This window comes from Haliotis rubra, unplaced genomic scaffold (assembly GCF_003918875.1).
Source record: "Haliotis rubra isolate DU_JTF1 unplaced genomic scaffold, ASM391887v1 Scf341, whole genome shotgun sequence".
In the NCBI taxonomy this organism is placed as follows: domain Eukaryota; kingdom Metazoa; phylum Mollusca; class Gastropoda; order Lepetellida; family Haliotidae; genus Haliotis; species Haliotis rubra.
In genome coordinates, this window is record NW_025767015.1 from 789,960 (window position 1) to 814,205 (window position 24,246).

Genomic DNA, 24,246 nt, shown 5'->3' on the forward strand with positions numbered 1-24,246 from the left:
CACAGAGATGGAAATGAAAATGTCTACCAATCCATCGCAAATGCCTATTATGTTGACAATTGCCTCCAGAGTGTGCCTACCATAGCTGAAGCTAAAGACCTTGTCCACCGAATGAGTTCCTTGCTCGATGAAGGAGGATTCCATCTCAGACAATGGGCAAGTAATATGTCCAATGTGGTATCAGGAGTGCTTCCTGAAGACAGGTCCTCGGATTGTGAATTGTGGTTGACCCTTGATTTTCAGCCCTGTGAGGGTGCCCTTGGTCTGAGATGGCATTGTGAATCCGATGAACTGAGCTTCAAGTACAAGGAGATACCATATGACTGCTTGAGCATGAGGGTCATTTACCGCATCATGGCCAGTCAATACAACCCGCTTGGGTACATCGCACCATACACTGCACGAGCAAAGTGCATTGTTCAGGACCTTTGGAACAAGAAAAGGGACTGGAATGCACCACTAGAATCAGGAACCCTACGTGATCTGTGGGGTTACCCAGATGTTATACACCATTGCACAATGACTCCAAGAACTGCATCCAGATAACTCCATGTATTCTATGATGCTTCTGAGAGATTATATGGTTCAGTTGCCTACTTGAGAACAGAGACTGAAGATGGAGAGATATTTGTGAGTTTCGTTCAGTCCCGCCCAGAGTGGCACCAAAACGTCAACAGTCAATTCCAAGACTTGAATTATGTGCTGCTTTGACAGGTGCACAACTTGCAAGTGTGCTCCAGTAAGAAATAATCCTTCCAATTGCCAATGTGATTCTGTGGAGCGACTCCACAACAGTGTTGACATGGCTGAAGTCTGAGTCGTGTCGATACAAAGTGTTTGTCGGTACTAGGATATCAGAGATTCAGACCCTGACTAACGTGACACAGTGGCACTATGTGGACACTCAGGACAATCCAGCGTTACATGAGGGAAAACACTCTCAGAACTCAGTGAGGACTCACGTTGGAAACTAGGTCCACCCTTCCTGTCATTGCCACGCCATAAGTGGCCCGACCAAGAAAGTTCTGAGGTAATTGATGACACAGTGGAGCTGAAGTCAACATTCTGTGCTACTGCTGTGGTATCAGATCTGAAGACAGCAGATCCAGCTGAATGTACCAGTTGGGATGAACTTTTGATGAAAACCATGGAGGGTTTTGATGGAGCGGCCGAACCTGCTGAACAGCGAAAAGCCACAGAACTGCAATAACTGCAAGAAGTACAACTGCAATGTTTCCCTGATGATATTGCAGCACTTGAGAATGGTGAGAGATTACCTTCAAAGAGTCGACTAATGCAGCTCGACCCTGTGTTCGACAAGCAATTACAGCTAATCCGCGTTGGCGGACGTCTCCGCCGCTCTGAGGAACTTTCAGATGACACCAAACACCCTATTGTGCTTGACCCTAAACATCCGACAACCCGTCTGCTCATCAGCAAATATGACACTGACTTATGACACTGACTTGTTACACTGTGGAGTGGAGCATGTGTTTGCCTAGATTCGGCGAAGTTATTGGATTTTACGTGGACGAGAGGCTGTTCGTTCCCACGGGAGCAAGTGTGTAGTCTGTCAGAAATGGCGGGCAAATCCACAAGTTCCCAAAATGGCAGATTTGCCACCAGCACGCTTGAGACTCTTCAAACCGCCACTTTTTTATGACGTTTGGAGAAAAGATGGGGTATCATATTCAAATGCATGACAACCCGATCAGTTCATATCGACCTGCTTGACAAAATGGACACTGATGCCTACTTGATGGCACTACGGCGTTTCATAGCACGTCGAGGGAAGCCATTTGACATTTGGTCAGACAATGGAACCAATTTCAAAGGAGGAGTCAAGGAACTCAATGAGGCATGGGCAGTAATGGTGCCATCATTGACAACACAACTTGCTAAACAGAAGATTCGCTTCCACTTTAACCCGACAAGTGCCCCACACTTTGGAGGTGTATGGGAGAGAGAAATTAAATCTGTAAAGTATGGGCTTAGAGTAGCCATCGGAAATCAAAGTGTCACAGAACCAGTACTCCAGACTGTATTGGCCGAAGTAGAAGGAATCCTAAACTCAAAGCCTTTGGGTTATGTGTCGTCAGATGTAAGTGACATTGACCCGGTGACTCCAAACATACTTCTGAACGGTCGCAGAGACGGTTCTATGCCACAGGTTGTGTATCCAGAAGACGAGATACTTGGTCACCGCAGATGGCGGCACAGTCAAGTTCTTGCTGATCATTTTTGGAAACATTTCATTCGTGACTACTTACCTAAGTTACAGGTGAGGCAGAAATGGCAGAACGATCACAAGGACCATAAGGACATTGAGTGTGGAGATGTTGTGATGGTCTTAAACCCGCAGAGTGTCATGGCATGTTGGTAGGGTAAACGAGACTTTCCCAGGGGTTGACGGTAGGATTCGATCAGCTGCTGTTCAGGTTGATGGTCAGCGGATCCTGAGACCTGTCTGTCGACTTATCCTTCTACCTGTGTGCCCTGAGGATTAACAGATCATGGACATGTCCTGTGCTGATGATAGAGGTAATCGTTTATTTTCAAATTTGTGTCAAATTTGGTGGCAGCTGTCGAGACGCATCCCTATGCCCGGATTTCAATTTATCCGCAACTTGTCCGCTTAACTGAGGACTGTGTTGTTTTTCCTGATTTTTTTTTGTACTGTGAAATATGGGTAATTCACGATTCAAGAGAACACGTGTTTTCCTGTTTTGCCTTGGAGTTGATAACCACTTGACTGAGAAGTGCCCTGATAGATTTTTCACAGCCTGAAGAGTTCCTGGAGGTACACTGGAGCTGTTCTGTGAACACACTGATATGTCAAAGTCAGTATCTTGAAGTCAACTCTTGCTCGGATTGGTAACCAATGTAGGCATTTCAGGACAGGAGTAATACTTGCAAAGTTAGGGGTTTTGGTGACAATGCTGCTGCAGTATTCTGAATTCTCTGGAGTCGATTAATGAGTTCCTGTCAGATATGGAGCAGTAGTCAATACGGGAAAGTATCAGAGATCGAACAAGTGCTGCAGTAGAATCCTCAGTCAGAAGAAGGCGGATACTGCCAATGGTTCGGATGTGGTAGTAACAAGATTTACATAACTCTGAGACTTGCTTCTCCATCGACAGACCACATTCAAAGTAGACACCAAGATCTTTGATTGTTGATGAGGGGGGAATGGGTGTGTCACCAATGTGAAGAGAAGCAGTATTGATCTTTGACAGGTGGGAGGCTGGGCCGACTAACATCACCTCTGTCTTGTCCTCATTTAGCTTGAGCAGATTGGTGTTCATCCAAGCCTTGACAGATGCACAGCAATTCTCCATGTTCGTCAGTGGAGAGTTGGTGTTCAACTTGAAGCTATCGGTCATCTGAGTGTCATCTGCATATAGATGATGTAGGACATTGTGGCTCTGGATTACCTCCAGATGGTGTACATGGTAAACAACAGAGGTCCCAAAACAGAACCTTGAGGGACACCGTAGTCCACGGAGACTGTAGATGAGTGTGAGTTCTTGATCACAACCGTTTGTTGCCGCCCTGATACATATGAAAGAAACCATGACAAAACCTTGACACTGATTCCGTAATCAATCTTCAGCTTTTGCATCAGCATATCATGGTCAACCGTATCAAAAGCTGCCGAGAGATCCAGGAGAACTAACACAACAACTTGTCCAGCATCCACAGCCTGTTGGAGGTCATTTCGTAGTCAGAGGAGAGCAGTCTCAGTGCTATGGGCTTTCCTATATCCAAGTTGGATTTCTTAATAAGTGGTTTGACAGATGCTTTCTTAAAAGACTGTGGTACTGATCCACTTGCCAGACTGGTGTTGATAATCCTGGTTATGGTAGCAAGAATTATGTCCACTAAAAGGAGCAGCAGATCAGTGGGTATTGGGTCTAGTTCACAGGTGGTGGGCTTAGAGTCCTTGATCAAATGTAGGACCTGTTCATCTGTCAAAGGTTGAAATTCACTGAACTCAGGACATACTGGGACTTGCTCGTTGGTTGATTGAGTGTCAGTAGTCGGTGTAAAGCTTCTCATGATAGATGCTACCTTGTCTGTGAAAAAACTGTTGAACTCATCAGCCAATGTGGCATCCCTTTCAGCATCAGGAAGTGTATAGGCTTTCTCTCATCCCAGAAGTTTGAACATGTGAGACCATAGAGACTTGGGGTTCTTTAGATTAGACAAGATAGTTTTATTGTGAAACGTTTTCTTAGCAGAACGAATAATTTTCCTGACATTGTTGCGCTCCTGCTTGTAGAGTTCTCTGTGAACATGAAGCCTTGATTTGTGCCATCTTCGTTCAGCAATTCGTCGAGATTGTTTAGCAGTTCGAATTTCATCACAATACCAAGGATTGCTTTGCCTACAATGCACTGTCTTGGCAACAGCAGGTGCATGTTTCTCCAGGAGATCAGACAGTGTAGAGTCGTAGAGGTCAGTTAACATCTGTAGATCAGCGGGAGGGTTTGTCAGTAGCTCACTTTCCAGGAGATCCTTCTTGAAAGTGTCCAGACAAATGCCTTTGATATTTCGACACAATACAGTTTTATGTTGTGGTTGAGGTTGAGTCAAGCAGAGTGAGAAGGTAATCCAACAATGATCAGACTTCATGCGATCTTTAACACTGACATTCTCAATCATAGTGTCAGAGTCTCTAGTAATTATCCAGTCAATGATATGACCACTTTTGTGAGTGGACTGGAGTACATGTTGTGTCAAGCCATTGGCCCTCAGAACAGATATGCATTTCTTGAGATCAGCCTAGGCTTCACTGATTGATCAAAGTGGATATTAAAGTCACCTAAGAGGACATATGAACCCTTATGGCTGTTTAGTGTCTCAATGAGATGTGAAAAGTCAGTATGGAACTGTGAAATACTTAGCTTATTAGCTCTTGAAGGTGGGGGCCTGTATATGCACACCATCCTTGTCGATCTAGTGTCTGTGGTTATGACCATCTCAATCACTTCAAAAGAACTTAAAACAGCAGAGACAGAGCAGAATTCGATATTCAGGTTCTGTTTATACAGGACAGCAACTCCTCCTAGACCAGTTGTTCGTGGAACATGTTTGAAGCTGTAACCATCCGGAACTAACGCCGCTAGGGTGGTCTCATCACCAGTTGATTTCAGCCAAGTTTCAGTTAAACACAAAAGGTCCAAATTATCATCCAGAACGGAATCATAAATGCCTACTGCCTTATTCCTAACAGACTGGGCATTCCATAATGCAGCTTTTAGTTAGTTGGTTTTAGGTTTGGGATGAACAATTTTGATGTCAAAATTAATGTCCTTTTTGGGGTTGTGCCCCTGTTGGCCCTGACATGTTGAAAATACTCCAGTGATAACCTTGATTGGTCTTTGTTTCCTCCGTCCTATTCGCTTGCCCCGTTTGGTAGACTTTGTTGTACATATACCTGCTTGACGAATCTTACGCAACAACCGTGGTGGTATCTTGGCAGAGACAATAGGCCTGGCCAAGTAGAGCAGCTTCTCCCTTGAATAAGTAATTGTCATAGTTGATTGGACACACTTAGTCAATGTCCGAGGAGTGAGGACAAGCTCACTTTTTACATGCAGAAATATATAGATCACCAAGTATACACAGTTTATGAATGAAAAGAATTGCATTTTCAAATGAACATTCAAGCATCAAAATTTCACATAATGATGACACACTGATGAAATTCCATGACAAATTGTGGCTATTTATCACTGAAATTTAGATGAAAACAGACAAGTTTTGTCAGAGCTCTGTCACATGCAGCCTGTCAGGCACAGATCCAAGCTCCCCAAGCTTGCCAATGAGCTACATCCCAACAGCAACATCAACTACTGTACTACCACTAAGTATATTGCAACGGAAAACGGATTGTCAGCTTATTGGACTACGTTTAATATAGGTACTTTATTTGCTGTGTACATTTCCTAATAATGGAGGTGACTGGTCTCAATAATTCATGATAATTTGGATATTTTATAGATAGACAATGCTTTTGAAGAAGTTACAAATTGATACAGTATTTGGGTGGACCCCATGCCATGATTTAGAACCATACTCTCATTTGATCGCCAGCATTCAAGTATTCCAAGTCAGACAACTGGTAGTCTTCACTTTCAGCTTGAGTAACTAAAAATGTTCATAATTAAAAATTGCCATGTAGCATTTTATGTTTCTTTTTCGTTTCCTTATATATTTCATATCGAAAAAAGCTAAGAAGCAAACATTCACGTCATTTTGATATATGAAATATGCACTGTGTTGTTGGAAACTGTTGAAGTCTTCGAATTGTCCAATCAGACCATAAATTTGCTGTTGTTTAAAATGTGACTGTCAATGATGAAGGAAATATCATTTCTAGTTTGTTTTGTGTTTTTGTTGTTTTGGGGTTATGGGCGTGAAAATAGTCTTTTCCCTACCCAGTTTTAAAGTTAGTATGGGAATAATATGTTTGCAACATACATGCTATTGCTATTACCATATATATTTTGTAGATAATCTCGTTCTTGGAGGATACATGGGCACAGACGCATGACGAAACATGACATTTGAAAGGGTACCTTGATATGCAACAAGAAATTATTATATTTTCACACAATCCTGATTATCGTTTACAAGGGTATAGGTGGGTGCTAGGGTGCCAGGGTGCATGAGTGATTGTTTTGGAGAATTTAATTGGCTCAAGCGGATTAGTTAGGAAGGATGAGGTTTGAGAATCAGTGGAGACAGGGACCCAGAGACCACAGGTGTGCCAGGGGCCGGGCTGAAGTGCAGTGTATGACTATGTGTGTATGTCTGTCTCTGTGTGTTGGGGAGGGGGGGGGGGAGAATGTGGAGGGGACGGGAGAATGTGTGGAGGGGAGTGGGAAGGGTTTACTCCCATAAGAACTACATCCCATTTGAACTACATCCCAAATTAACTACAGGGATTAATTAGGGATTAATTATCTGAGTAGAGGCACCCCCATGGCATGTAATTAGCACAGCCCATCAGCGCTCCCAGAAGAACTACATGCTTAAAATCCTATTGACTAGTAATTATGTTGTTGTGTAGTTGTTGTGTAAGCTAAGATGTGTAAAGGTATGTTTGTTTCGGTTGAATTTTATGAATGAGTTCTTTTGAAAAAATGTTGGAAAGTGTTGTTGTAATCTTATGCCAGGTGTCTTTTCGGCCAGTAATGGCCCTTTGTTTTAAAAAGGAATATCTAGGCTTATATCGTGTTTGTACACATGAAATCATAATAAACTATATTGTTATTGATTACGTCTGCTACATGCATGGTTTGTGGCAACATCATAGCACTAAGGCATTCAAAAACATCAGTGATCCAGTGTACACTCAAAGTCCTGTCATTGATTGAATAATTACTCCAGAGAAGGTGAGGTGAGGTGAAACTGGGTTTTACGTCATACTTGAGAATATTTCACTCATATGACGACCTGCATGCGTGTGTAGGTGTATGTGTATGTGCGGCTGCTTGTACTAGCCCAGACTGAAGCTGGTTTTCTAGTGCCAGCCCACTGAGATACCACGACGCAGTGAAGCATGAATACCCCACTGAGACACATTATACTGACTCCGAGCCGACCAGTCCTTGTTGTGCCCATTAATGCCGGGCGCCAGACAGGGACCAACAAGTACCATATTTTAACATGTTTTGGTATGACAAGGTCGGGGATCGAACCCATGACCTTCCGCTCTCCGGGCGAACGCTCTAACCACAACACCATAGAAGCGGTCTCCAGAGAAGGGAAAACGTCAAACGAATGCTGATTGCAATATACATCAGACACCATTGTCCGAAAATACACATTAGCAGGGGGTGAGGGGTGGTACCGGTACCACTAATTGCACCATAAAGCAATATACTACTGACCAGGGAATGTGGACAACCGCAGGTGCTGTGAGAAAAACGCATAAAGATGTTACATAATGAATTGTTGCATCATGTGTAAATAGTATCAATGACAAAAAAGGGCACAGTGAGCACGAAGTTATATTCATCATCACCACATCAACATTAGGTTTGAAAAGTGTGGATGTTTTTTGTAGTTTTTGTATTAGGTATTTTTGGTTTGTTTGTTATATTTTATATTTGTTTCTTCATATTATCTTGTTTGGGAGTGAGTGGGATCTTACACCAAGCTTCTGCCATAAGATGGCATTGTTACGACTTCGTAGGTGTAATCCCTTTTTTTTGTGTGGAAGAAATGCCTACATGTCTGACGGACACTGAATAAACCTTATAATGAAGACTGCATACATAACATGAATCAAATACTTGCCACATATTACTTAATGATTAATGATTTACCTACATTTACTGACATCCACACAACAAAAACCACGTTCAGGTTTTTTGGCATGTATCGTTTGGTTAATTATCACCTGAGGTCTTAAAATAAAGTTGCGATTCAATATATCGCCTGTAAGTTTGAATTCTTTGGACAGGACTCGGACATGAAATATTAATTTCTAAGATTTGGCCTGACATAACTGTGGTAACTTCTCCCAAAACTAATTGCATGTACACACTTTCTTTATTAGTGTAATATTGTTAGTCTGTGTACTGAAGAAGCCTTTGAATTGAACTGTTGTCCTAATGACTGATCCATCAAGAGTCAACCTCCAGTAGCTGGTGAGACTATGATTGTGAGCCGTTAAAGGTTGGAAGCGGGATGTCCGGATTGTAAGGTCATGAGCAGGAGTAGTCTAATCAGGATCTAGATCTACTCAGCTATGTGTCAACCAGGGAGGCGTTCGACATTTCAAGACAGAAAACCTTCTATGTGAGCTATTTTTCTAATGTTTTGTTGATATTTCACAGGTGCGAGCTTTTTATATGTTATGACAGTAGATTACCGATTTAACTGTTTATATAATTTGATTTGTCTATTTTACCACACGTTCTTCTTACCGAATCACTTTCTCAGTTCGATACTTAAAAGCAATGTCATTATATAGCGTTGACAGCCAGCCTGTCTGCTAATGACAATATTCAATACACAACTTCGATCACTGACCACATGCAATTTGAACTTAACACCTATCAGGCTATACACCATAAACAAAACGGTCTCTGTCACATTATGTAATTACACAGACAGGCAGTTGCAAAATGTTATACACAAAAAATTAGCATGTATTTACAAAACCCAACATCTATATATATACACACACAATGAGCCGTGAAGGCATCTGCAAATGAACCAGCCGTTACACTTGAGTACACACCCACCCGCTCTGACTGGGTTCGGTATCCCGGGTGCTTCGTTTCGAGGAAAGTAAACCCAAGTACAAAATATTGCACTTTTGATTTGCGATTGTTTGCTTATAATTTTGTTTTATGTTTTTTCATAATGAGCAATGTATATTATATGTCATGAAAATGTGATAATTGTGTTTTAATTATGTTTGATTGTTTGGTTGCATGTGACCTTTAAGCCTCACATCATATCTAACACAAATAGGGAACCGTTATACGGTAAAAAAACCGGGAAACGATATTCTAGATCTATGGTAAGATTATCGCCAGATAGTTTTGCAGCCTTTTGACACAGTTCATAGATCACGCGTCATTTCTAAATCAGTACAATAGTCCAGAATACGTACAAACACTTACAATGAGAAAGATATCAACGTTGATAAAGACAGATGAATACGGGTACACATACTTAGTATTAATGTGTTGGTTAATTTTGATTTGCAGTTTTCCTATCATGAGGCATAAGAGGTCTTGTTAATCACATAGAGCGAAATTTCGATTAAAGTGACTACAACCAGGCGATGAGAGGTATGTAGTAACAAGTAGTACTGCACTGCCTGTAACAACAACAAGTAATAGATAACGGGTAACGCACACGGTTTAGTCTCTATTCGCCTACATCTAAATTCGCCTACAAAAATACTGTAGGCTAACTGGGATTAGAAATTGCACCCCTACTCTTATAATGAACCTGACTCACTGGTCAGTGCCACACTACATCTTGATCGACTGTTATAAGGATATTTGATCGATTCCAACGAAAAGTGTACACAGCTAGGTATAAAGTGTCCAAAGTAGAATTGCTTGCACCTTGTAATTCTTTTTACCATTGTAAAGTCAACATATTTGCCTCTTATGAAAATCAGTTGCCATCACTAATCTCCAAAAGTGACAAGTTGGTGGATCATCGAAGTTGAAAGCTCATTTTCTTAATTGCCTACAAATACTAACATCATACCTTGTATATCCTGTGATTAGATGGATTGTGTGTTGCCTAATATCCAAATTCAGGTAACCTCCCATTACCCCTACATGCCACTACCCCCTACAGCTTATAACAACATAGTTTATGGTCTGTTGCATAACTAATCTCCTGCCTGTTACCTATTCCATACAGTGGACTGGTCCACTTAAGATGCACAACATGACACAAGACAGATTTTAAAAGTGACTTTAATACATGTGTTATCACAAAGTACCACATCATTGAGATCAATTGTCAAGTTTTTCAGTCTATTTACATTCAGTGTTTTAATCATCTCATCTCATATCACATCAGGATAAGAGAAAAACCAAATTATTACATTATCAAAAGTGTGACCTTAATACATCACACATTGAGATCAATAATTGTCAAGTTTTTCAGTCTATTTACATTCAGTGTTTTCATATCATCATATAAGGATGAACAAAAGATCACATTATCACAAGTGTTTCATATCAACATATCAGGATGAGAGAAAGACCACATTATTACATTATCACAAGTGTTCAAGTGTCAGTGTTACAGTCTATCCAAGCTTGAGCAGGTAGCCGACGGCGTCAAGAAACTGAAGAGGGGATTTCTGTCCACGCTGAAGCTGTTCCTTGAGTCTGCACAGACGGTTGTCGATCTCTCTGTACACTCGTTTTCTGTTTGTTGGCGCAGCACCAAAGTCAATCTGAGCAATCCTCACTCTCTCGGCGTGTTCGACTCTCCTGATGACTTCTACAAATCTGTAGATGTTCGGGTGCCTGTGTGGAATTTCTCGATTCAGACGGTTGTGGAATCCTTCGTCGTATTTCTTACCACATCGCCAACAGTTGTGACTCTTCCTTTGCATGTTGACTGCACACACTTCCAGTGTACACAGGTCTGTCGCTCAACATTCTTAGTGTGAAGATATCCATCCAACAGAACTTGACGGCTACCTCTCCGTGACATAACAAACTCAACATTGCGAAGACCAGCCATGTTGATGCCATGTTTGTTTCATGTCAGCACTTATATACTGTATGGAACAATCTCAATTTCCTGTATCATCTCCACGTTTTATTTCTCTCAACTTCTCAACATTGTAATATATGTAACATTAAAGTGCACTATAACAACTTTTCTTAACAACATTTAGCAATCACAACACTTTTCCAATTGTATGTTTCTTCTACTCAGGGTTGAGGTTTGTTTTCATCATGAGACCACTAATTTCCTTGCCACAAAAGACTAATCACATTTATGCATCCCTTGATCTCATCTATGCTCCATGCACTAATCCCTCTTTAGGATTAGTCTATTATATCAGACAGGTAAATGCTAGGTGTTGTTTTAACTAGCTGTAGGGGTACTGGAGTGTAGGGGTAGTGGCATGTAGGGGTTATGGGAGTGAACCCAAATTCACTGTTGTTCTGCATGCACAATATGTTGATGACTATAGATAGTCTATTTAGATAGACTAAATTTTGGGTGTAAGATAAAAAAAATGAAACAAATATCGCATAATTCCTTGTATTTCATAAACGTTTATATATGTCAAATTAAATCATAGCTGGTATATTAAAACATCGAACCGTTTGGAAATTGTTTATCTAAATGCATAGGACATGTGAATAAAGACTGTTTACAACCAGTTTAAGGCTTTCTCTTTGTTTGGTCTCTGTGTCTATCGAAAAGTAGCAATGTCATTTTCACTGATGGAAATGTTATCTATCAAATGTTTCAACTGACATTTGTATTCAAAGAAAGCACATCACAAATGTTCAAAACGCTTGAACTATTTAGGTCCTTAAAGCGGGTGGTCACCTGATCAAGTTGAAGTGAGATTCTACCATGCCTTCAATAAATACTGGATTGTGGTTAATCAAAGTCATTCAGAGGTATATAATCACGTTATATACCTCTGATTTTCCAATAGAGTATGTAGTATTTTTAATCTTAATAACAGACCTTGGTAGAATGGAGATTAAATCATAATAGCTCTAAATTTTGTATTTAAAAACTTACGCTATACATAGGGTTTTTAATTCAAATTTAGAGCTATTATAATTTTGTTATAAACCTCTAATTTTTCAACACAGTATGTTTATCTCCTAAATTGACATCTGCACAAGTTAACTTCCTTAATACTAATGTGATATGATGTGAATTTATGATATGATGTGAATGTCATTGTGATCGGGAAATGACAAATAACAGAATAAATAAATAACTGACAATTAGAAATAAAGTCTTGTTGTCCTTCCACTACTTTAACTAGAAGAGTCCACTTTTAGATCATAGGGGTGCCACTAGTTTACCATTGCGTAATCAACAGTCAACAGACCATGAAATGTTGTTTTAAGACTGTAGGCGAATTGGGATGTAGGCGAAATGAGAACATGCCACGCACACACATAGCACAAGTAGTGAAGCCAATACACAGAAAGGATTAAACTGTAAACATGCTGATTGGATGCTAATTGATAAGTTGATTGACAGAGTATATAGCTTGAACTCGTCAGCCGATGTTACGTAATTGCCTTGATCTCTTTTCCAGGTCATAAGTAATGCAATAAATAACAAGTTGTCAATCATAAAGTCGTATGCTTCGTTATTTATTTACCAGTAATAGCCATCCAACAATATCAAATAATGTGTCTAATGTAAAATCGAATTTGCGACATTATAGTTATCATCAGGTTAAATGTTTTTATATCTATATCACAAAGTGTGAGATGCACATTCACTTTTGTCAGTCAGTTCAGTCATTGTCATAGCTCGGTATGTGTAAAACTGCTGTACGCAGAGAATGTTTGTTACTAAATCTTCAGTGTGTGTTTTTTTCAGGGGATAGGTCTCGATAAAATGAAGCAATAGTGACCTGATGGTGTGAAATTCATAACGTTTGTCTCTCATTTTGTAATTCGTTCGCACAGAGAATCCTAACAATTACGTACCCAGTCATATTCAGAGGATGTTATGTAAGGGCAAACTTTTGATAATTGAATCAGTTTCTCATGCTGGTTCTGATAGACACGTGGGACATTAGCTTTAGGATCGAAGATGTGTCTTGCTATCAATGTATTTTGAAGCAATTACAATATTATGTACAATCTCACTTACTTCATTTTTTATGAGATGTTTTATATTTACATGTTACCATGAATGACGGTTTTTTGCTTTTAAGCTTCACACCACTGACGAATTCTCTAAACACGCTAGTCTTACCGTCAAATTATTAATGTAAGTTGAAAATGTACATATTGCAAATGCCCAAATGACGTTGGTTATTGATTAGGCATTATACTGACAGTGGCGTTGGTAGTGTATTCAACAGACCAGTGAAAACAACACGACTGTGGGTGGATGGGTCCTCCTTTGGTCAAATGTTTGTTCCCTCCGAAACATGAGTGTCACGGGTTGCATATGAGTGACCAACGCGACTCACACCCGTGTGCAACGTGTGTCACACGGGTCTCACAGGTGTGGTCAATGGGTTCCACATGAGTGACCAACGCGACTCACACAGGTTCCGTCACGCGGTGCACACACGTGTGCGAGGAATGAACTTTTAGGCAGTAGTGTATCTAAAATTAATTCAGCATCTTTGTGAGGTTTATACTTTTTGCAAAAATAAATGAAATTTAATAGAATTTAAATCCATTTTCTAGACACATTTTATTCATTTTATCTAAACACATTTGCAGTTGCCTTTCAATAGAATGCATTTGTTTACCTCAACAAGAAATATTACACAAAAATTGATCCATCTATCTTGATGCTGAAAAGTGTGACAGATAAAATAATGCTTTGTTGGACAAATGATTCTAAGCACACTGAATGATCGATGGTACTTCTGTTTTTCCGGAAGCTACATTGTATATTGGTAATTCAATCAACCACCTGATGGATGGACAGACAATAGGCAATACACCATTCCATGAAGGGAGCTAAAAGCCAAACAGTATGACTTCTCACAGTACAGTGGAAGCTGTGTAAACCGGCACACATCAGGACTGAAGAAATAAACCGGTTTACACACAGTACCGGAATGTAGAGCTGACACGGTTACCTACGACTAGAACTGAACCAGTTTTATCACTTTCATATACATTGTTGTATAACGTGGTTCTCTCAATTTCTCTCTCAACTCACTAATTACATGTACAAGTATACCCATATTGAACTAAGATTAAATTATCTTTGTCAGCAAGCATGTAGTTTCAACGCAGGATTAATTGGTGACAATACATATCCAACCAACTCCTCACAACATGCCGGATTAGACAGAGCTGATTACTGTATAAACACATATTCGGGCAGCTCATTTCATGCCGAGATCTGGAATTGACAGCTGCTGGATTGCAGAGATTTATATGATGATAAATGTACTAGCCACAGAAGGGACTGAGATTTTATGCCGGTGTTGACAACTTGCCGGATTGGACAGCTGCCTGTTTTGACAGCTTCCACTGTAGTTTTATCAGGAGTTTACATCTTGGGTTTTGATTCAATTAAAAGAATGGAAATCAGTCTCATTCATTTACACATTAAATATTATAGGACGTTACTGTAACACTGATGTGGTGCAGATGGAAATATTTACAAACAGTTACCAGAACTAAAACATTGCTTGAATGCCTTCTTAAGGAGTGTATAGTTCTCGTGTGATTTAGCCATTATGCAAATTCAGTGGCAGTCTATAAACTTACAGTTTTATATAAAGCTATTATCACAGAAATACTGCTGAACAATTTCCCCAGAACTGTGATAAAATTCAACCCATATTCTTCTATCGAACACATTAGATATGGCAACTGTAGCAATATGAGGTGATACATATTTTCTGAAATAACTAGTCACAAAATTTAAGTTTTGATGAATGTTTCTATTTTGGGAAAAATGATTTTCCCAGTTCCAAACTTGCCACTAATATACCATGTATACCCAGAACTTGCATTTGAATTAATTTCCAAATATAGTATAAGGGAATCTTACCCATAGAGGACATATGCAGCCAGTTATGATGTTATCAATATGTGACTTGCCACCAACAATTAATTTCCTTGTTTGTCAAGTTGGCAATATTCTTATCATCATACAGTCATGGACATGGTAGTTACTGATTTTGTATATCATAATTTGTTCAAGGAAAATAAATTTAAATGATTTAATAAATGCTCTGTATTGAGTTGCAGACAGCTTATCTTTAGTACCAACTAATTTATGATCTTAATTATTGGTACATATATTTTTACATCATTATGCTCTTTTGTTTAGCTAAATATATATGCACATTCAAATCAATATCTGATATGAAAATTTTAATGACCTGGCAATAGTCAATTTTTTCTCAACCGGACATTACACAAAAAAGCACAGACCTGCACTGAAATGCATTTAGTGTTGGCTCAAATAAACTTGCACAAATACAATGAAACTCTAAAATCAAAATATCCTGCAATCTAGTACAGTACAAACCTTTGCTAGATGAAGGCGGCCATTGGAAGCTCTCACAGTCAGCAGAATGTGATTTGTGAAAAGGAATATCTGACGAACTACCTCCTTTTTTGATTCTTTAAATGAAGAGCTGAAAGACCCCAGTCTTCCACGACTTGATTTTCCTCTCTCATGAATTACCTGTAGCAGAGGCCCTGAAAACCACAAAGGACAGACATACTTGTATTAGTTCTCTCTACAGCACTAACACCATGGTTTGTTGTGCTTCACTGCCATCTGTGAGAAAGACGCAGCAATAAACATGTCTTCCCTCACATAAACATAAATGAAAACTCCTCCAGATTAGATTCACACAGAAATTTAATCACAGGCCAAAGTTATAATTATCCCATCATGAATGTCAATTCTTTTAAGTTTAAAGATATTTCATTGCAGTTGGCAGACACATGCATTTCAATATTATGTGTACATAAATGCTCCAGAATAAATCAATAGATATAGCTTGGGCTATTGGGAAAGCAACATAACTGTAACAACAATCGATATATTCAGATTCACATACCAGAAATGAAACAAATGGTAGATAAGCATTCCAAATAAAAAAATCAAGTCCATTATTAAGTAATATCCTCTCCTATAGCATCAGAAAATATTGTTGAAGAAAACTGTGCTGCATGTCAAGTGTTAATGCTATGCAAGAAGGCAAAAAATGCTACATCCTGGTTCTTTTGTCAAGATGCTGACTCACATGTTTTGCTTGTACATGACTGGACTCAGAACAGACCTAATCTACAGCCAGGAAAGACCAACCTACCCTTTTACATCCCCCATTTGGTTACAGACAGGCAAACGTATATACAGACTACAATCACTGACCACAGCCTTGCACATCTCCCTGCCTGCTGAGAACCAGAGTTGTATTGATCTGGCAGCTTCAGGTTTATCAGATCACTTTTCAAAGCTGCATTGACTAGGCTACAAATTTTGAGGAATAAGAGTGATATGGAGGAAGCCAGGTCCTCAAGCCAAAATCAATAGCAGAGCATTGAGTGAATCCGATATGTGGCCAGCAAGCTTAGCAGGTTGGATAGCATGCAGTGACACTGGTACAGCTTTCTGACACCAAAGTATCAATTATATCAGCTTGGATCACTTTAACTGTCTGTCCATTTTGTTATCTTACGATTGAAAACTGTTTAAATCATTGAGGATTTATTACTCAGAATACATTATGAATGAACATGCTATTTGTTTTAGATTTTTAGGCTGCCTAGTGCTCCGTATAAATTTAGTCTTGGATAAACCTTTTTTCATAGTTTCACTTTTATACAAAATTGGAAGATTTGCTTTTATAATGGGCATAATAATCTTATAATAATTTTATAATCTAAAACAAATCCATTGTCCATCTAAATATTCACAAGATACAAACGCTGCCAGTGTAACAAAATGTCACACACCTCGATGTGGAACTTGTTCAATCATAACTGAAGACTGTAAATTTACATTTTGTGAAGACAAACTATTTACTATCAAAACCAACATAAACTGCCGCAGCAAAAATGTTTTATGTTTTTATTTGTGCGGGATGTGGTGAGCATTATATTGGAGAAACTGGAATGCAACTAAAGGACCGAGTCACTGTACACAGACAACAAATTCGAGATCCTAATGTGCGATGTATAAATGTAAGCAAACACATTGATGAATGCAGGAATGGCCAGTTTACTACCTTTCCGTTTTATCAATTGTTTAACAATGATAAACAATTACAGATGGAAAAAGAACAAATGTTCATAAGGCTGTTTAAACCTAAGCTTAATACAACAGTATAATTTTGTAACCTTTCCAATGTAACTCAGTATGTATTTGTGCACTGAAACCATAATGCATACGCGTCCACCACTATTGTTTATAACTATGACGTCAAAAATATGACGTCACAAACGTAACCTTACTGTCACCCGCTATTGTCACTAACTGCTTAACGTCATACACATGATGACGACATAGCTATTACCATTATGTGTCGCCTATGACGACACTCAGCTTTCATTGTACACCTGAAGAGCCGTTGAACGGCGAAAGATCTTGTGCAGATATAAAGGAGATTTGACAAGAAGAAATATCTGGACTCATTTTTTTTATATATATACACACACACACTGATGTTCAGTCCAGCAATAACACAGGTCAATAGCATGTATGTAGGCCACAAACCCATACACAAGTATACTAGGCACATAAAGAAACTGTACATACAAAAATTTAAAATCTAAATTTATCACACCTGTGTAGACACATAAGGATTTAAACTCAGAGATTAGTGACATGTATCCAACATGCATGCACGTGCTACGTTCCGTGACGTCAGTGGTTTCGCCCTTGAGACGTGCAATACGTTGTTGTACGTGCATTCCGGGAAAGAGAAACAGAGCAAATGAATGCCACACAATACTGTCACTTTGGACAGCTCAACCCCTGCCCTTGCGATCGTTCAAAAAATTAAATGGCTATTGAAACGCACAGCATGCCAAGGCTCACGTCTGCACAACGTCATGAGGCCGTTGGGATGGTCCGTGGGGGAATGTATCAACGACAAGTGGCTGCACATTTCCACTGCCACCGGAACACCATTTCTGCACTGGTGAGGCGCTACCAGAACACAAATGACGTAATCGATCGGCCACGTTCTGGACGTCCACATGTAACAACGCCAAGACAGGACAGATGGATAAGGGTGACCCATCTTCGCCACAGGTTTCAGACTGCAGTGATGACTGCCCGAACCATCCCAGGACTTCGCCGTATCCACCCCAACGCAGTTAGACAACTTTTTCGTCATCACGGGATCAGACCATGACGTCCCGCCATACGGCCTATCCTGACACAACGTCATCGACAAGCTCGCCGAATGTGGTGCAGAAATCATGTCCGCAGACCCTTGTTTTGGTGAAGAAATGTTGTTTTACAGATGAGTCCAGGTTTAACATTTCCCATAGTGATGGACGTCAACGTGCCTATAGATGCGTGGGAGAACGTTATGCACAGGCCTGTGTCTTGGAGAGGAATCGCTTTGGTGGTGGTCCCGTGATGATTAGGGGTGGAATAACAGCATGCCGAAGAACTCATTTGGAGATTGTTCAGGGTAACTTAACTGGTGTGGGCTACAGGGATCACATTCTTTGACCTGTGGCAATTCCTTTTCTGCAATGTCATGGTCCTGAGTAGTAGGGGGGAATGGGGGTACGAAATCACTTTCAACAAAAGCCTCTGCAAAGCCTTATTTCACAAATAAGGCTTTGGTCGGACCCTTGATCCAGCTACCATTACCCCTACTGCTTTCCCGATCTTATAAAAAGTTGAGACGCCAGCGGGATATGAACCCCACATGTACACCTCACAACCGCACTACTCAACCGACTGAGCTACCGGGGACTTAGCTGAAGTATGTCGGTTTAACGGGTCTTTACTGGGATTGCATCATCTATCCTGAGATTGCATCATCGCTCCACGTGCCGCTATGTCGTGTTGACAGGAGGTAACATTGTGCCGTACGGTACGATCAATAATTCCTCTCTAACGAGCCCTCTCCCTTGCCCATCTCTCAAGTAGTACAAGTTCGGCTCGTCGGCTTTCATGTCCACTTTATCTATGTTGTAAGTTTTGACTGACCATACTGGGTCAGTGGCTCGCTTACGGCTATCACCCTCGTGTTCCCCCGGCTGGTATAGATACCTCACTAGGGCCCTAACTGGTATCTGTTTCTCTTTCCCACGCAATGGAGCAGCCGACTCTGCCACTATTGATTTTAGTTTGATAGCGTCTGCCGGTTTCTTGCCGGTGAGACGGGTGGCTTCATGGTTGATTGCCGACACCACCTTGGGTAACCTCGCGACCCATTCAGTCGATCGCTTCCCCGGGTTGGCCATCTCCCTAGCATACTGATGCCCGATACAGTACCCACGCGGGCTGTAGTAAATAGCCTCAAACTTTCTCTGGTTCCATGACATGTCTTGGTTCAATTTTCTCATGCCCGTACGCGTACGTGTTTATCCCATCAATAGCTATCCAACGCTTAGTGTCCATCGGCGACAGGGACGTCTTGTTTATAGTCAGTCCGTATATCCTATGCCCATCACTTCTAAGTGTGTTCATTTTATGTCTAAAGGTACGGGTCTTGAACAGGGCTTCCTTGAATCTGGCGTGTTTGATGTGTTGTTTAACCACGTACTTCTTAACACCCTTCGCATTCCGGATCTCACCATTGTCAGCCTTCAGGATGGAGTACATCTTAGGTCTCAAACCTATGTACTCAGCTATGTGCGTGCCAGCACACTCGTCCTTCATCTTACCTAGGACCTTTTTATTTACCGTGCTGTGTATGGCATGGTCCTTGGGGTAGTCGCTGGTGTCATACAAATCGAGGCGTTTTTTCATGTCCTCATTACCGTCCTCGGTTCGAATCTCCATCAGCAGGGAATCCGTGTCAGTGTACAGCACTTCACACCTGTCGTCGTACTGTTTCTTAAGCTCGTTGTAGTAAAAGTCGTACATCAGGTGTTTGGATAAATCGAGGATGCTCACCCCCCCAGTAAACAGGCCAGTTGAATTTGATGTGGCTTTTCTTCATGTGTAGGGCAACTAGGTCATCGGTGAATATCTTGCTACGGTTGAATGCCGGACTGGCTATCAGTCTCCTGAGCTTGTCTTCCTCATTCGACCGAACCAGCTTCACGGTCACGCATTTCCTCAGGTTCTCCATAGTCATACCAAACACCGAGTTGTTCATGAGCTTGTAGAGGTTTTTCTCAAAGTCACTGGTGGCAAGCTTTCGGAGGTCTGTGTTCATTCTGATGTAAGGTTCCATCCAGGGGCTCTGGTTGAACATTAGCACCCTGTGTATTTTGGTCAGCCTCATACCCAACGACAGGTACAGCTGTAGGTTGCGATAGTGAACGATGTACTTGGTCTTATTCATTAAGTTGGGCACGAGTCTGCCAGCCGCCCACCTAACAAGTTATGTTGGTACTCAGACATCCAGTCTGGGTTAACCCTCATACGTTCGGGGGCCAGGGGGTAGCTGTTGTGTGATGTGTGTAATGCCTTGGGGTATTCCAAGTCCACCTCGAGGATATAACCTTTGTTTGAATCTGGTGCGATGCTCATAACATCGACCTCGTGCGATGCCCATTCGAATCCCCCTGTGGGTAGATACTGGCTCATGGCCCAGCCGTACAAGTTGTTGGCGTCGAGGTAGAGAATATGATTGGTTGGCTTGCTCGGGTCGTAGCCCTTCACGTATTGATTATTTGCTTTCGCGTATCGTTTGGTTGCCATGGAAATCCCACCTCGCAAGCCTTTCTCAATGAATAGGTGCATGTCGTAATCTGTGAGCAATTCCAACTTAACTTCGGTCTTTTTAAGCAAGGCAGCCCACGACAGACCTGGGCTGGTGTAGTACCATGCGGGGTCGAGTACTGCTTGAAACATGTCCGCCTAAACGTCTCAAACACATCGGCTAACAGCAGTACATCTGTCCTCAAGTACAGGTCGTGATAGTCACCCAGATTCTTACAACCCAGTTTATTCCATACTTTAATAGCGTGCGAGTAATCGTCTTGGGATATTGCCGAGTCGGTCAGGTTGCTGTAAAATTCTCTGATGGGGGGTAGTCTGGTCTCGGCCCAACCATCCATGTACTCGTAGGGGTACACACCCTTCCTCATCAGCAGGGGTCTAGTCTCGGCGTCTGTGTATCGATCGGTAATAGGGAAGGTATCGTTGGCCTTGACCAGACTGTCGAGTGACGACAGGAGGAACTGAACCGAGTCGATGAACCTCAGGCCATTCAAGCTGAAGGAGATGTATCTCTCCATGTTGTTGGGGATGCACGTAAGGTTGCCGTCAACCCTCGCGATGGCCTGCATGATCAAGTGAGAGTCGTACCCTCTCAAGTTGTGAAAGACCACGGGGATGTTTATTGTCTTAGGGGTTATTCTAAGCTTGAGGTTACACGCGCTGTGAGCGACGCCTCTATACTTACCGGTGACGTGACAGTGATCTCTCACCGAATCACCGTTAAGTGGTGAGTTGCACACGTGACAATTAGTGCTACAGGCGTGAGCTAGCCGGTCGGCTTGGGTCATACGCATGGGGGCGACTGTATACAGTGCATTCCTAATAATTTTTTCTTCCTCCTGCAAACACTTTAGAAACCTTTCAGCCGCGTCGGGACCCCTGTACACTACCGGAGCTTTCGTTTCCCCATCACAACGGACGACTACGTATCCAAACCCACAGGCTTCATGCTCCTGTGTTTTCTGTGTGGTGGGAGTACCCCCGGCAACCTCAACGGGTTTGACCAAGGCTTCAAAGTCGACGTATATAACATAAGGCACAGACATTTGGTTCTTGTCGACTCGTATGGCCGTTTGCCCCACACCTTGGCAATCCTCCCGGTGGGATTCTAATAAATCAGCTCGTGTGAAGCCATGTAGGCACCGTTCGCAGAAGTGGCTCTTTTCTCTGTGTGCCGATTGGTCATACAACAGCCTGCTAAAGTGTTTTATCCACGCATAGTGGTACTTGTCACCTCGCTGGATCATGAATATATTGATAACGCGGCCACCCAACAGTTGGGGCCCCCCCAACGGACTGACCCTGTGCACTATTGTTGTGTTACCTTCGTGCCCAAAGACGTTTATGGCTATATTATTCTGTTTTTCTATTTTAGTGATCTGAGATATGGGGGTGGGTTCATCTATACCATCCCAGTTGAGCCCATCGTCTTGGGGATAACTAGAAGGCCTGTTCGAATTAGTGTCAGCTGGAAACAAGGCTGACCTGATAGCTAACCTCAGGCAATCGTCTCCTCTATTCTTGATGTTGACCATGGCCTGTTTTTTCTTATAGTAGGGGGGCAAGTCTAGGTATGATCCGCCTCTGAACGGCATGTAGTTAGCTATGTCTAGATAGACATTATCGATTTTATCTACAGCCCACCCAGACCCCAAGTGTGTGTAGCGTTCTAGGTATTCTCGTATCTGCTGAAAACTGGTATCGATTGATGCGTCTATGGTCTCTGTATGTGTGACGACCTCTTGCCTACCTCGGAAGTAAGGCTGAACGTACTCAGTGACCCCATTCCCTGCCTGCTTATCGAGTGACATTTTCACTGTGATCTGAAACTTGATACTTCCCAGATCGTTTAGTTCCTGGTTTACTTTATCAGCTATCAGAGGCTTGATATCTGTGATGTCTATGTTCCTATCAACATGCATGCGCCAGCCTCTCAAATAGTTGCCTACAGAGCGCTCAGTGGGTATGAACTGTAGGTCAATAGCTCTATTCTGCCGTAATAGTTCTACAAGCTGTGGTTTCCTCATACGGGAATATCCACCTAAACCCAAATTGCGTACTTCGGCTTTTAATTGTTTTACAGTGGGGAGCTGAAGGTGACCTTTCAGCGCTACGGGGTCATGTGATAACAATGCGACTAACCCGGCTCTCCCCAGGTTTGAATAACCCGTGAGCCCAAGCTGTTTTGCTTGGACTTTTAATTGTTTTACCGTAGGAGGGACTTGCAGGCCTAGTAGCCGCAACAAGGCTGATTTCCTCATCCTAGAGTAACCAATCACACCCCTCTGGCTCGCGATCTGCTTGAGTTCACTAACAGTAGTCATAGTTGCGTACACACCTAGGTATATCAATCTCTAATTGGGCCGCCGGCAGGGGAGGTAACTCCTCCAACCTTGATAAAAAATATAGTGAGGCGTCCATAAAATCCTTTAGTAAATATCTAGATACACCTTATCGATTATTCCCTCGGCCCACCCGGAACATGCGCAGCATAGTAGGGTGTTTTGTATTACTTGCAATGAGTCATCAACAAGTATATCTATCTCCCCATGCACATCTACTCGCCCCCCCCATCAAAGTAATTCCAAGTGTGTCCAGCCCATGATACATCAAACCCTACTTTTACCATGATTGTAAACGAGCACCCCTTATATAGTTCACTAACAATCATGGGTTTGAGGACACTGATATCTATACTTTTCCCCACATCCATCTGCCAGCTTCTCAGGCAACCTTCCCTGGACTCAATTTCCACAAACATAGTTATACCTAGGTGTGCACAGTCTCTAATTGGGCCACTACACTGCTATCCTGAGAAGTCGCCTACGTTCTTTTATGTAGGCCTTTTTATTCTCGTAGATGAGATGATGTCTGACTACGTTCGCCCTGTGAGCTTTGCATAGGCAGTAGTGCCCTTTAACCCCTATACCACACACAGAACACGTGTAGTTAGGGCTTCCCATGTGGAAACAACAGTACCCCTCAGTCCTGCATCTCCTATCACAGGCTTCTTTCTTCCCCATAAGTATGTATTCGCATCGGTACGGAGCAGGTCTCATCTTTGGTATACTTATATGAGTACTTAGTCTAATTGTTTTGCAACCAACGCAGTCGCTGCTATACCCAGCGCGATGAAGACCAGTTCACGGTCCATTTGCCCCTTGGATGGTGTGTAGTACT

At 41.7% G+C, this 24,246-nt stretch overlaps 1 protein-coding gene across 1 annotated transcript in view; it reads right to left on the reverse strand.

The window, feature by feature from the left end:
* Positions 1-24,246, reverse strand: part of LOC124284672 (ras-specific guanine nucleotide-releasing factor 1-like) — a 1,084,942-nt gene that overhangs the window by 750,267 nt on the left and 310,429 nt on the right. The window contains exon 7 of the mRNA XM_046720776.1: positions 15,727-15,899. Coding sequence (XP_046576732.1) covers positions 15,727-15,899 — 173 coding nt within the window. The remainder of the gene's footprint in view (positions 1-15,726; positions 15,900-24,246) is intronic.